The following is a 12,950-nucleotide window of genomic DNA, read 5'->3' on the forward strand; positions in this document are numbered from 1 at the left end:
TTTGTTACTCGAAATATCACTTAACTTTAAACGATTTGCTTTTCTTTCCACGTTCAAAGTGAAGCATTCTCAAAAGCACAATGAGAGCACAAAGCACAAAAAAAGAAAAGCACAAAAGAGCAAATCAATTCCCTGCTAAATAAAAAAGAACAATAAATAACTTTTGTATTGATGATTCAAATTAAAGCAATTATATGGAGTGGTTCTGATCATTGTTTTATTTATATTTTGTTTTATTCGTTCTCGATTCTATTGTATCTATTGATTCAGTTTTTTTGTTGTTCTTTTGTTTTTTTTTTTTTGTTGTACTTTTTACGGTTTTACAAAAAAAAAAACATATACATCTGTCTATTAGATACACCTGTAAAACTAAACCGAACTACACATTTTTTGCTTCATCTCTACCCATTGATGATCAATCTGTTACCACAACTCACAAATTTAGCTGAAATAGCTTTCAAGCGCTTGGTTCATTGATATGCATCGAAAGAAATCTACCAGCGGTTGCGGCATCAGCCTTCTGAACCAGGTGCCCTGCTGGCACGCATTTCATTTTCAAATTGAATAAACTTCTTTTGAATGTTGAATGAAAACAGCCACAAGAGCAGAGCGAGATGTGGGAAAGTTTCTGACACAGGTGTTACACATGTTTACGGCTTTGATTACGTTTTTCTTCTAACGCATGCTCACGCATTCTTCAATAAATTTCGGCAACAAAAACCCATCAACGCTTGAGCATAAGGATAGCTCTTTCCGCAGGCGGAACCTATCAGAGGGGTGTCGTCAAGCAGCAGTAGCTGCAAGAACCCATCCACCAGTGCGCCATATCGACGCGTACTCACAACCGCAACAAAAAAAGTCCTTCGGTATGATCATTGAGCGATGAAGAAAAGGTGGATTGGAATCAGGAAAGAAGAAACAAATGTTTGTCCTGCAAATCCACCGTCTGCACTGAATTAGTCACGTCCTGCTCACACTCTGAAGCCATTTTCACATACAGAGTGGTCGCTTACACTCTTGTGGAAATTTCAATTTCAACTCCAAACTTTCCAATCAAGCACAAACCGTCTGCGACAGGTAAAAGCAGAAGCTCTCTTTCTCTCGGTAAACCTGTAGACGCACAATTGGACCCCCACACCAGAACCTCGACAGCGTACCAGCGTTCTGGTGTGTTCGAAAGGCAGAAAAAAAATCCTTCTCCATCTGTTCAATGGACAAGACATTTTGTTGAACTTCAATCATTTCACCACCGCGCGTTGGAATGTCTCAATAGTTTGGATGAGTTTGACGGAGCAGCAATAGCTTGCCTTCCTGGAATGTTGTTTTCATCCAGTTTTTTTTATCAGTAGCAGTGCGGACCATTCATACGTATCTTTGAGCCTATTTTCAGGTTGCACGATAAGCAGTTGGGAATTGCCATTGCCAGACTGTTGACTCTAGACGTCGCGTACACAGTCTACATGGGTTCGGTTTTCTAGAAAGGATAAGTGCGTGTACGTGAGTGATTGCAATGCTTCAGCATTCGGTGCTCAAACATCGGTGGTGCACACCTTTTTGCTTACTAGCGATACGGGTGAAAGATACCACCGGATCCAAATCCAATCCAATCGAATGCTTTGAATTTGAGATGTTCCGTACGGTGCGATTGAGCTCATTGTGTCAGGGTTGCCCACCGTATATTCAATGCCCCAGGTACGGGTAATCGATACCTTCCAGCTTCAATAGGTCGAATGGGTTAATCAATGCCAAACAAATAGAGTGGGACATTGCTCCAAAACCCCAGGCGAATATCAGGGCTCGAAGCGGAAATGGATATTCAACAGAGCAAAAAAAGAGCTTGAAACTAATCCTGCCATGCAATCAAATCTAATTTTACGCCATAACGTTGGTTACACCCTAAGCAATACTGCGACGAATTGGTGCGAAATATGCAAAACATTCTTCTTTCTTCTCTCCATCATTCATTTCATCAAAATTTCATCGAAAAAACCACATTGCAACCATTTATTGCTTGTCGCCGATGAGTTGTTATATCGCTTTGAAATTTTAACTAATTTCGCCTCCAAACAGGCGCACGTTTGGTTAGCGAAAAATGACCCGCTCACCGCACAACGCTGCAGCACGTACAAATTATGCAGAATGCGCTCATAGCTCGGCTGTGGATGGTTTTAACTGGCACGCTTCCGTGCACACACGCTGCGTTGACAGAGCGCAGTAAAGTCCCCGGACCCTGGCGTGCACGTTCCGACCGCTCTGGCATCATCTAATTATGGTGGAATGTAATTTTACGCTTCACCGCACCAGCGTCACGTTAGCCCCAGTGCAGCGCGAGTGCCACATTCCTGGGGATTAACGCCACTGTCCAAAAACTCCAGAACGGTCCACGGAACGTCCGGAGTTGGCTGTTGGTTTTAGTTACTTTGAGACCATCATCTCGCACACGTTGTCGTCTCGCGAATCGTGTAGCACAAAGCTGCATGCGAATGAGATTGCTTGCGAATATTTCGTACCACCTATTTCGCAACACCTTTTTTCCTTTGGCATTAGCTTCCAGGCGGCAGATTAATCTGCTGCCCATTGCTGCCCAATCCAACGCCATCCTCCTCCAATCCTCCGCATAAACCCAGGAGGAGTCATTATGGTAATGAGAATAATATAGTAACTCTTTCTGCTTTTCTCTCACTCTCTCTGGACACACTCACCTTCGGTACTTCCGGTCTGACATTCTTTACCCCCTTGCAGAGCGGATGTGATGTGTGTCTGCATGTATGCGTGCTAACTAAATAAAACATTTTATTGTACACCCTTACCCAACGTGGTGTCTCCCGTCAAATGGTGGTTCCTTTTGGTGTGGCACAAGCCTGGTCTTTTTCATGGCGGAAGCATGCACTGCTACTGATATAGTTTAAAAGCCTTTCCACGAAGTGAACAGATTGTGCACCCAAAATTGTGCCCACAGTTTTAGCCCACCGTGCTTGGCAACCGGTCCCTTTGCCGACGACAGGCAATGCAATTTTATGCAGGCCAAAAAAACAACCTCAAACACCTTCCCGACCATTCGTACACACACAACACTAACAGGACGGGCCGGTTGTCTAAAAATCTGAATTCACTCACGTGCCATAGTGAGGCGGCAAGGCCTCAGTCGAACTTGGTGTGACAGATCGTTAAAATAAGCGCCTCCACTGCTGCTGCGGTTAACGACCGACGGAAAAGGTTTTGTAGGCGACTGAGCGCAACAGAATGTATAGTGGCAACATTGAAACAAAGTATCGTACACGCGGAACTCGGTGTGCGGGCATTTGCTGTCAGTGTTGGGACGCGTGTCCTGGGACGATGTTTACATTTGTTTCCGGTTACTGCACCGTACACAATATGGAGGTGAATTATGGGCTGACACTTAATGGATCTCTGATAGTGTGGACGGTTGCCTGGTTTGCGATAGTGTATGTAATAAAAATACGACACTGATAGGGAGCCGCCCATCGTTCGATGTTTTATACTATCGGGCCGGAAGCAGCCCATATCAATGGACCAAAAGTATGTATTCAAAGGCGCGCTGATTGATAAGCCGTTATTCAACGCAGCATAAAAACGTTAAATCCCGTGCGAATGCATTGGCATTGCGTAAATTAATTAGCGTAATTAGTGTTCTGCTTGGAAACATTGATAGAATGGTCGTAAATTTCAATGCAAGTTGCTAATTCATATGTCATTAAAAGATTATTTTGAATGCATTGCTTACGTTTGTTTGTTTTTTTTTTCTTATGATCTCTCTCCACAGTCACCAAATTCATCCGTATTGGTATTGCCGATAAGAATGACAACCCACCGTACTTCGACAAAGCTCTTTACGAGGCAGAGGTCGACGAAAACGAAGACATACAGCATACCGTGCTCACCGTCACCGCCAAGGATCACGATGAATGTAAGTAGAAGTACCACTTAAGCATCTTGGACGAAAATGGCCGCAAAAAGGATCTTGGACGAACCAGTATTAAAAGCATGCACAGTAATCAAGTCACTCTGGATAACAACAGCAAGAAACGAGCATGTACATCTTGTGATTGGTTTACTACACAGATTATGGAATGCTTTCTTAAACCAATACTCCACTTTCGTGCTCTTTGAGGTGAAAATCAGTTTATTGTTGCACAGAACGTGCGAGATTCGAGCAGCCTTTCGTTAATAGCTTGGCACACGAATACAATTTATGCGATACTTTGCTTTCATTGGTATCCATTTTCTCCTTTCTTTGGTTCTTGGTGAAAAGTTTGAACCACGAATTACTCACTGACCATCCCAGTGCTCAGGTCGTTCATTCTACTACGGAAAGTTACCGGGAAGAAATATGCTTCGTAGAAAGCTATATTCACGAAAATAAAATAGTTTTCCTTTTTTTGAGCCGACGAGTGTTCTCGTCCCATTTTCCCAAGAGGTCGATCCTTCCCATTTCCTGCCGACCATAGCTCTAGCCGCAGTTAGCAAGAATGTTTAACCTCAGGCTTACAAAAAACCCTAGCCACCACATCGTGTTCTGAGCTATGATTTTTTATCACCCATTTCACCCATCCATGGTGAAAACTGGCCCCGTACTATTATGGTCACGAGTCCCGAAGTGAGTAGTCGCAGGGATATGGTACAGTATCACGCCCACACACTCACCCGAGATCTGCAAACTGTGGACGATAATCTTAGAGATTAATGGAAACGCTTAGCAGACAAGAGCAATAACGTTTGTACGTTCAAGATTGGAACGCTCCGGCTCGGTTTTCAGAAGTTGGGCCGGGATTTGAGCTTTGGCTGGCTTCTCACCAGCAGAGTGCTGCTCCGGGGGGTTAAAAGAAAGGGATGATGTAATTCCGTACGTCCGGTCAAATTTTACAACTTGCAGTAAGACTATCTGCAATCAAGGAAACAGAACGCTGCAGACAATTTGATGCAGCTGGTGAAAATTGTTTCATTTAGTCCACAAAAATAAGCCCCAGCTCCTTGCCCCTCCCATTAGAAGGACAGATGTGACCTCAGCGAGAGAAGATGCGCCCTGGACCCTCGGTGTACCAGACAGGCATAGCGAAACGTGCTCTTTCGCTGGCACGATCCCACTTGCACTTACGGGTATCGATTGTACAAAATTGATAGTGTCACTTTTGGTTCGTAAATACACAGTCCTCTGCTGGAATGCGCTACACCGAGGCTACATCCGTCCGTTCGCCATTAGCGGCGACCAAAGTTTAGCAATATATTTAATAACTTCCGACAGTTGTAGCGAGAAGATGAAAGAAGGAGAGAGAGAGAAAGAGATAGATCTCCCGACTCTGGGACGTTCTCCGGACACAACAATGTGTGACCCGGTGCAATTGTAACCTGCTTCCGGTTATTCGTTGGTGCACTCTGACATGAACTGGTGGTCGGTGCAAAGGAGTCGCGGTTGGATGAATTTCGGTGCTCACTTGCATTGAGGTCAGATCAGAAGGACCTGGTGGTCTGGTTTTCGTTCCGAACTTCCAGCGCACTACCTAACAGGAAACATTGGTTTGGCTTTTTCTATGGCTCGCTGTCGTTGTCCTGGACGGAGAACGCAATAGACCGAGAACTATTCGATTCGACAAGCAACATAAACCAAACCACGGTTTACATAGGTTTTTTTGTGTTAGTTTTTCTCTGCTTCTTAATCGAGCTCAGAATCCGCTTTTGCAAACTGGAAATGTACTCCCAAACAGATGCAACATTGGAGGAAGAATAGTGAAGTGATGAAACATTGGCCTGCAGATGCCGGTATGATCTGTGGCTTCAACATTGAGCCCCATGCGAGCCAGGTGCTTACGCACAATGTACATTTGCTTACGGTATCGGTTTCAACCATCTCTGGTATCTCTCCGGACGATAGAATGAAAGTTTCTATCTTAGCACCAGAACTCCATGGTATTGTGGTCGTTGGAGCTGGATGCATATGAAATCCATTCTACAATCGAAGCTCTTGTTCCGCATCTGCACCGGGATTGAACGAATGCAGCAAACCCGTACAAGAGGAAAGTTTTCGAATAAACATTGCGTTGCTTATTGCAGTAAAATGTTTATTACGATTGGCGCCACCGGAATGTTCGTATAGACAGGAAACCTTTAGCTTTTGCTACGAGAGTGTGTTTTTTTCCCAACCAAGCCTCTACAGGCGGTTGGTGTGATTGAATTTTTGAGAACCTTTTTTGTGTGGGTCACAAACATAAGCACACTGAAGCACTATGCAAGCTTTGGTTCATCAATTTAATCGTACCAAACAAGAGAATGCTCTCTGCACCGTCTTGGGCAGACGACCAACGGCATGCATTTGTTGACTATTATTTTCACCCAAAATCCGCACAATGAAAAGCTACAGTAAGGCAACCTATCTGCCGCATTGTTTTCGTCGGTGAACCAAAGGCCCCTTTTTCTACGTACAAGTACGTCTACTCAATGTAGTAGGAGGCCCTGATATGATGACTGCCAATGTTGGATTTGGTTTTCTGTTACTGGTTACTGCATATGTACACAACTGCAGTATGAAAGGACGCGCTACATTGCAGGCGTTCGAAATCCGGCACTAAGCATTTGACTTCTAGGCGCAGTAAAACCGGTTAGCACACATTGCTGCACATTGGTAACGTGTTGGTAGAAAATGGAGGATAGACTTTGAATTTAACATGTTTTAAAATTATCCCCTTCCAGCGTTTTGTGGAGCTGTGGAGCGCTCTTTTCTACTTCGTGTGTAGATATCTTTGTTTGGCTTCAAACTAACCTTTTTTTTCCTGCACGTCTGAAACTTAATAGAGTGAAAAAGTCCACCTACGTTAGTCACTACCATGAAAAAATGCTTCTCCCTTTGAATGAAACTATGGAGCCAGGAGAAAATCGGTCGGAACGTATTTTTCGTCCTATGGTTCTTTCCGGGGAGGGTGAAATAGCCGAACAAAAAACAACTTGTCAAGTTTTTCCATCCTAGCACCGATGAACCCCTCCTCCCCACACACACACACACACATATGTCCTCCGTGCTGTTCAACCCTGTATGTACGAGACATGGTACTTGGTCTTTTTTGTGTTTCATATGCGAAATATGTGAAAAACAGTTCGTTTAGTGGTTTCGGGTAGCGTAAAACAAAAAGATCTCAACTGCACACACGACGCACACTGAACGGAAGGCGAGATAGAGCGGAGCTTATGAATTTTAATAACGCAGGCTGTTCTAAATTTATTAAAATATCACCGTGAGCAGCACTGGTAGCACACATTTTAGGCGGAGATGAACGGTGGAAAAGTTCTTTGGCCACTGTTTACTGCGTCTGTGCATGCGTGACTGTTGAACTTTTCGGTTTTTCCGAGGTCTCCGGATAGGGGGGATAAGCTCAGGGACATACGTGTGTACATATTCCTTCGTTTATCAGCCATGCGTCAAATAACGAAGTTTAATTTCATCCGAAATTCACCTCATTCCTGTAAACAAAGCATGTAGCATCCGAGCTAGATTAATAATTTTACTTAAAAATTGGGCAAATAGAAAATTTTGTTGGAATATTTATTTTATATTTTTTATATAATAAATAATTAAGCATTCATATTAGTTTATTTTGCTCACAATGAAATGATAAATAGTGGTGCAGAAAATAGCTCGCTTTTTTATTAATCGTGCTCTTGAACTGACGTTCATCATGTACCCGATGAACGAAACGATGAACATGAACGCAGTAGATTATCTTCCTCAGGGCACTCTCCTATTACCTTGATCAAATGCTGTCAATCCCGAGAACTACGACTTTTGGAATAAGTTTTTTTTTGTGCGAGAAAGCGCTCTTCCCTTGATCGAAAAGCTGTAGTTGTTGCTGAATCGAAAGCTTTTTTTTGGTGCATAATTTATGAATTTCACGGCAACCACTAGAGTGTACTGAGCACGTTGAATTCTAGATAGGAGTTGCACGTTTGTTTTATGCCTTATTTTCTCTAGTGATGGCTGGACGATTAAAAACTGTTTATGCTAGTCAGACCATTTTTGCTAAAGTTTAAACGAATTGTGTTTGAAGCAATAATGGACTTCACCAAAAAACAACAGCAAAAGCTAATAGATTGAAAAAAGCACAAATTAGCCTGAAAAATGCTTGTTAGACAGATAATACCATTCAGTGCAGTTGTTCATTCTAAATGCGATGGCCAAATTCATAAAAACGTTGAAAATACTGTCCGAATGCTATCAGAAACCTTATAATGTTTTGTATTTTATTTTGCCTTGCGTTTTCATTTAACTCTTTATATTCATTTGTAGAATGAGTAAAAACTTAATTAGGATTTGTTTTAAACAATTTGGCTGTCTGTAAAGTCGTGCAAAATTTTGTTTTTAACAACAATGTTTGAACATTTTAACTCTTTCTTACAAGTGCATTCTGTTTTGGTATCATGAAACTCGTTTAGGATTAATTGATAAATTCCCTACTTCACATTTATTTCATTTGATAAGTTTTTTTTTTGTTTCATCTCCAAATTCTCAGACTCCTTTTTCATCATGTACTGTGAAAAGTTCCGTCACGAAAAAACCTGATGGCATTAATTTCCGAACAACGAAACCGGAAAACAGCATCCCCACTCAGTTCAATTTGTTATTTTAATTGCCTTATTAAATTAACCGGAACGATCTTGTTTACAACTTTTGACTTTGCCGCTCAGCGACTGCTGGCTAATTTCCGGGGTTTTTATATTTTGTTTTGAGCTGTTTTTTTTTTGCTGAACTCTTGCTGAGTGGAAACGACGATACCCTGTGCGTCGCGTATTCGTCTACCACATGCCCGCGGATCGGTGGAAAATATTTTGTTTATTTTGCCAAACCAAAAATGCCATCGAAACAACTTCATCCATGTAACGTGTAGTTTCAGTATGTTTTCACATTTTATCGCTTTTTTCTTTTGACCTTTGGCATCACCACAGCACACGAAGCGCCCCAAAATTTCGCACATGATGGACCTTGGTTGGTTTCCGGGTTTTCGGTTATTTTCCGGTTTCCAACCCATCGGAAACATAACGTCCCTGCCTTTTCTCCATGTCTGTGTGTTCCCCTTTGGTGTGGAATGTGTGTTCACAAGAAGCGTAAACTTTAGAGCTCGCGCTGGTGGCTTCCAAGCCGGAGCGAAATAAATCGTTCGAAATGGAATAGAACAAACGAGGCAAGCACACGCCTTATTCTAGGCCATGCGAGTTATTGTGCTTACTGGAAAAGCATGGCTAGAAATAGTGTCGGATGGGAGCACGAGGTTGAAACCCGTGACAGTTCCTTCTCCATATGCGCGTCGTCTCGAGTCGTTTGGCTTCCCATCCTTCAAAAGGGCACTCGAGTTGCAGTAAATTTCATGCCTTTCCGCAGAGTGGCACTTCGGGACATGAAGCTGCTTTCGGTCGGCATGCTCGGCGGCTTTGGTAGTTTTGTTTTTTTTTTCTCTCTCTCTCTCTCTCTCTCCCATTCTCCACTCCAGGAGCCAGTGGAGTATCGATCACCGAACGAAGAAGGTTTGAAGAGTGCCGTAAAACTTTCACCACCGTCCCAATAGATGGGGCCAAAAGGAACTTACTGTGCTTTCCGGTAGACGTTCCGTCCCGGTTGAATGATGAACGAGTTTAATTTCGGTTGGACAAATTTCTGGGCAAACCTCTGAAAGATCACGTGAAGATCGCACGGCAGTTAGTGTGATAAATATCCGCGGCAACATAACCGTGGCAGACCCTTTGGTTGTGAGGGCAATTTGTTTAATTTTTACGGTTTCATGCTTTTGCTTGAGCCAACTTGAAGGGTCCATTTCGTGGTTTTCCCCATTTTCTCAGATTTTCCCTTGTTTTACGACAGCAACGGCCGCGTACAATGAACTGGAAAATTATCTCACAGGCAGAAGTGGAAGCTGTAAACAAGTATCCATTAGTAAGCGTGATCGAAACAAACCGTAGGCTTTTGGGGAGGGAAAATTCAAGGAAATGGCGTAATAAATAACACAAACTTTAATCTCAATTCGGCGTGAAACGATAACCACAAACTTAATTTTAAGATACCTTCCGGGTTCCCTATCAACTTTGGTCCTTGCAATGACGGGGATTGATAATGTGTATTTCTGTTCGCTAAGATCTCCATCGAAAGTTCGTAAACTTCAGCGGAACGATAGTTAGAAGATAAACATGAACCGAAAGTTTTGCTGTACGGTGTTCCGATGCGGGATGTCAGCGCATGCACTTGCAAATGAGGTGATGAATCGATAGATATCCAATAAATTTCCATACGCTGATACTCGACCGTACTTTTCGCATTAAATTGCATCTTGCTCGGCTTTCGGCCGGGAAAGTGGATGGGCTAATTTAAATTAATTTAAGCATCTTCCAAAGAAGCAGTCTCACCTACCAAAGCCTTTGTGATGCGCTTCAAATCAACGTGTTTCGGTTTCGCCAATGTGACGACCGTCGCCAGCGGATGGGAAAATGGATGACTTTTCTTTTCGTCATCAGTCTTCCGGTTCGTGGATGCTTGGCAAGGGATACACGAGCAGGGCGCACATAATCAGGTCACCCTTCGGAGAGCATTGTGCCGGGAGTCTGCAGTCGACCGGGAACGCGCATGCATGCACACAGCTCTCTGAATAAGAAGGGTGCGTTTTTGTTCAGTTCATTGTTTTCCGCTACTGTGCGTGTTTCGAGCACGGTTAGAGGGTACACCACGAACGATGATAACGACGTTGCGCACACACGATGAGCTTCGGCGAAGCATAAATGTCAACAATAATTTATCTGACAACAGTTCTTCCTACCCGGCGTACCGGCGTGTCGTCGCTGAAAAGGAAATGTCCGCCAAACATTGGTAACGAACGAATCCGGTCGCTACCGTCGCATTCGTGATGGTTCTGATATGAACAGAACAGCTCCCAGTACCAAACATTGTTTCATTCGCGTGTCCTGCGGAGTATGAACCTACAGCTAACTCAACGAAGTATTAAAACGATCCAAAGCGCATCAGTTCTACTGGTGCGGGAGCGTAATCCATCCCGAAAACTTTCCGAATGCGGTGTTCCGATGTCTGCTGTGGTCTTCCATCATAAATTGGTGTTGCTAGTTTGACTGGTGGATTCAAACGCATCTTCAAAGTGTTCTTTGTGCAGTCGCATGAACAATCCCTCTTTCAAGTATTATCTAAAACGTAGTTCTTCGAAATTATTTCGCGCTCACTAAAAACTTTGACCAAAATAAAAACAGTTCTTTCCTCGAAACAGTAGCGAATATGCGAGATATGTGAAAGTTCATATTTTGGCTGTTCATTTATTTCTCCTATTCTCCTTCGAAAGACAAAAACCCCTGGTCCGATGGTGCTCATTTTTTGGCTTTTGAGGTTTAGTTAGTGCAGGCAGAATATTTTTCCCAGTTCTGGCTTTTTGTCCAACCACGAAGCTACCGTATCTGGAGGTTCCGAATTGTAGAAACCGTTCAAAACGGTTGAAATAAACTACAGTCATGGCATTTCGTGTTTGGTTAGTATTATCTCCAAATTTGTTTTACCCTTTTATCTATTTGCACCGCAACAGTAATTTTCATTTCCGGCAAGGGATCAGGGCTTGGTGTATGTATGATGCTGTGCGCTATTGTTACGTACATTATGTTCGCATCCTCATATACGTTCCTAACATCCCCCGAAGGAGCCCTGGGAAACATTTTTGGCGCCTCGTTTTGTGGTCTTTTTTGTACTGTTGTTGACTCTTTTTATTCTCAGCTTCAAATATGAAAAGGGGTTTTACATAGCATTGATACCTTTCTGCATATTTGGTATTTTTCCTTCATTGTTCAAAAAAACATTGGTGCAGCAGAAAAAATAAGCAAAACAAATATTAAACGGTTCTACAACGTATTGTCACTCGCATGTACAGTGCGTTTGTATCGAAATTGAAAAATAACATGTGCTCTTGATCAACTTTTCGAGGATCGAACAACTTTTTGGCAGGTTATTTTGTGGCTGGAGAACATGGATCAAACGGTTTCCCATTTTACAAACAAAGCACACTGCCAGCTAACGCTGGCGAGATCGTCAGCTTTGAGCTGGGTTCGTTCCCTGGGTAGGTGAACTTTTCAATTGGCACACTTTGCATCCGCTTATCGTTTAAACGGAGTACCAAGAATTGACTGCCGGGAGACTCGTTGTTGTGCTAGAACACGTAACGCCTCTATACCTTTTCCCGGTAAAATTTCTACCGACGGTCGGGTGTGTGTTTCTGTCAGCTTTAATCGTAACGTACTTTGTCACTTTAATCCTGCCACAGTTATTGCGAGGAGATTTCGGCACCATGGGAAACAAAGTGATGTGATTATTTGTATCGTCATGGCAAAAAAAAACACACTCAATATACTGCTCGTTGTCGTCAGCAGCATAATGTAACACGTGGACAAGAACTTCCACGAGCAGCAATGTAGTATTTGCTTTCCTTTGATGTTTAACATGCCTGGAAAGTGTCAACGTAAGCGAAGGTAAAGTAAAACTGGTTAGTGTTTGCCACACACTTGCTTTAAGAATTACCTGATGGTAGCTTACTGTTTATCACACCCTTATGAAGAGTAGACATTTTCCAGGCAGTCCCAACTTATGGTTCGACTTTATTTCCTTAACTATACCCTTGTCCCGCCAAAGAATGATCTTTGATTGTGTTCAAACATTATTGTATTTGTATTTGAATTTTCTTTTTTCTTTCCTGCTCGTACTACTTTCGTACTACTTTATTGTAAACATGTTGATTTTTTTTATGCTTACCAGAAACGAAAGGAATATTTCGCATTTTCCTGGTGTTTATGACATGTTTTGGGAGTTACACAATTCCCAAGAATCCCTCATTTCAAATTAAAAAAAATCTAGAGAAACTTTATGGGAGCTTTTTTGACGACATAGAACGTTTGATGTCGATAAACATGAAACG

The 12,950-nt window shown here is 42.7% G+C and overlaps 1 protein-coding gene across 3 annotated transcripts in view; it reads left to right on the forward strand.

Moving 5' to 3' along the window:
• Positions 1-12,950, forward strand: part of LOC128710887 (neural-cadherin) — a 188,891-nt gene that overhangs the window by 133,347 nt on the left and 42,594 nt on the right. For all 3 annotated transcript variants that reach the window (XM_053805742.1, XM_053805744.1, XM_053805745.1), the window contains one exon: positions 3,785-3,928. In XM_053805742.1, coding sequence (XP_053661717.1) covers positions 3,785-3,928 — 144 coding nt within the window. The remainder of the gene's footprint in view (positions 1-3,784; positions 3,929-12,950) is intronic.

The sequence above is a fragment of the Anopheles marshallii genome, chromosome 3 (genome assembly GCF_943734725.1).
Source record: "Anopheles marshallii chromosome 3, idAnoMarsDA_429_01, whole genome shotgun sequence".
NCBI classification, from domain to species: domain Eukaryota; kingdom Metazoa; phylum Arthropoda; class Insecta; order Diptera; family Culicidae; genus Anopheles; species Anopheles marshallii.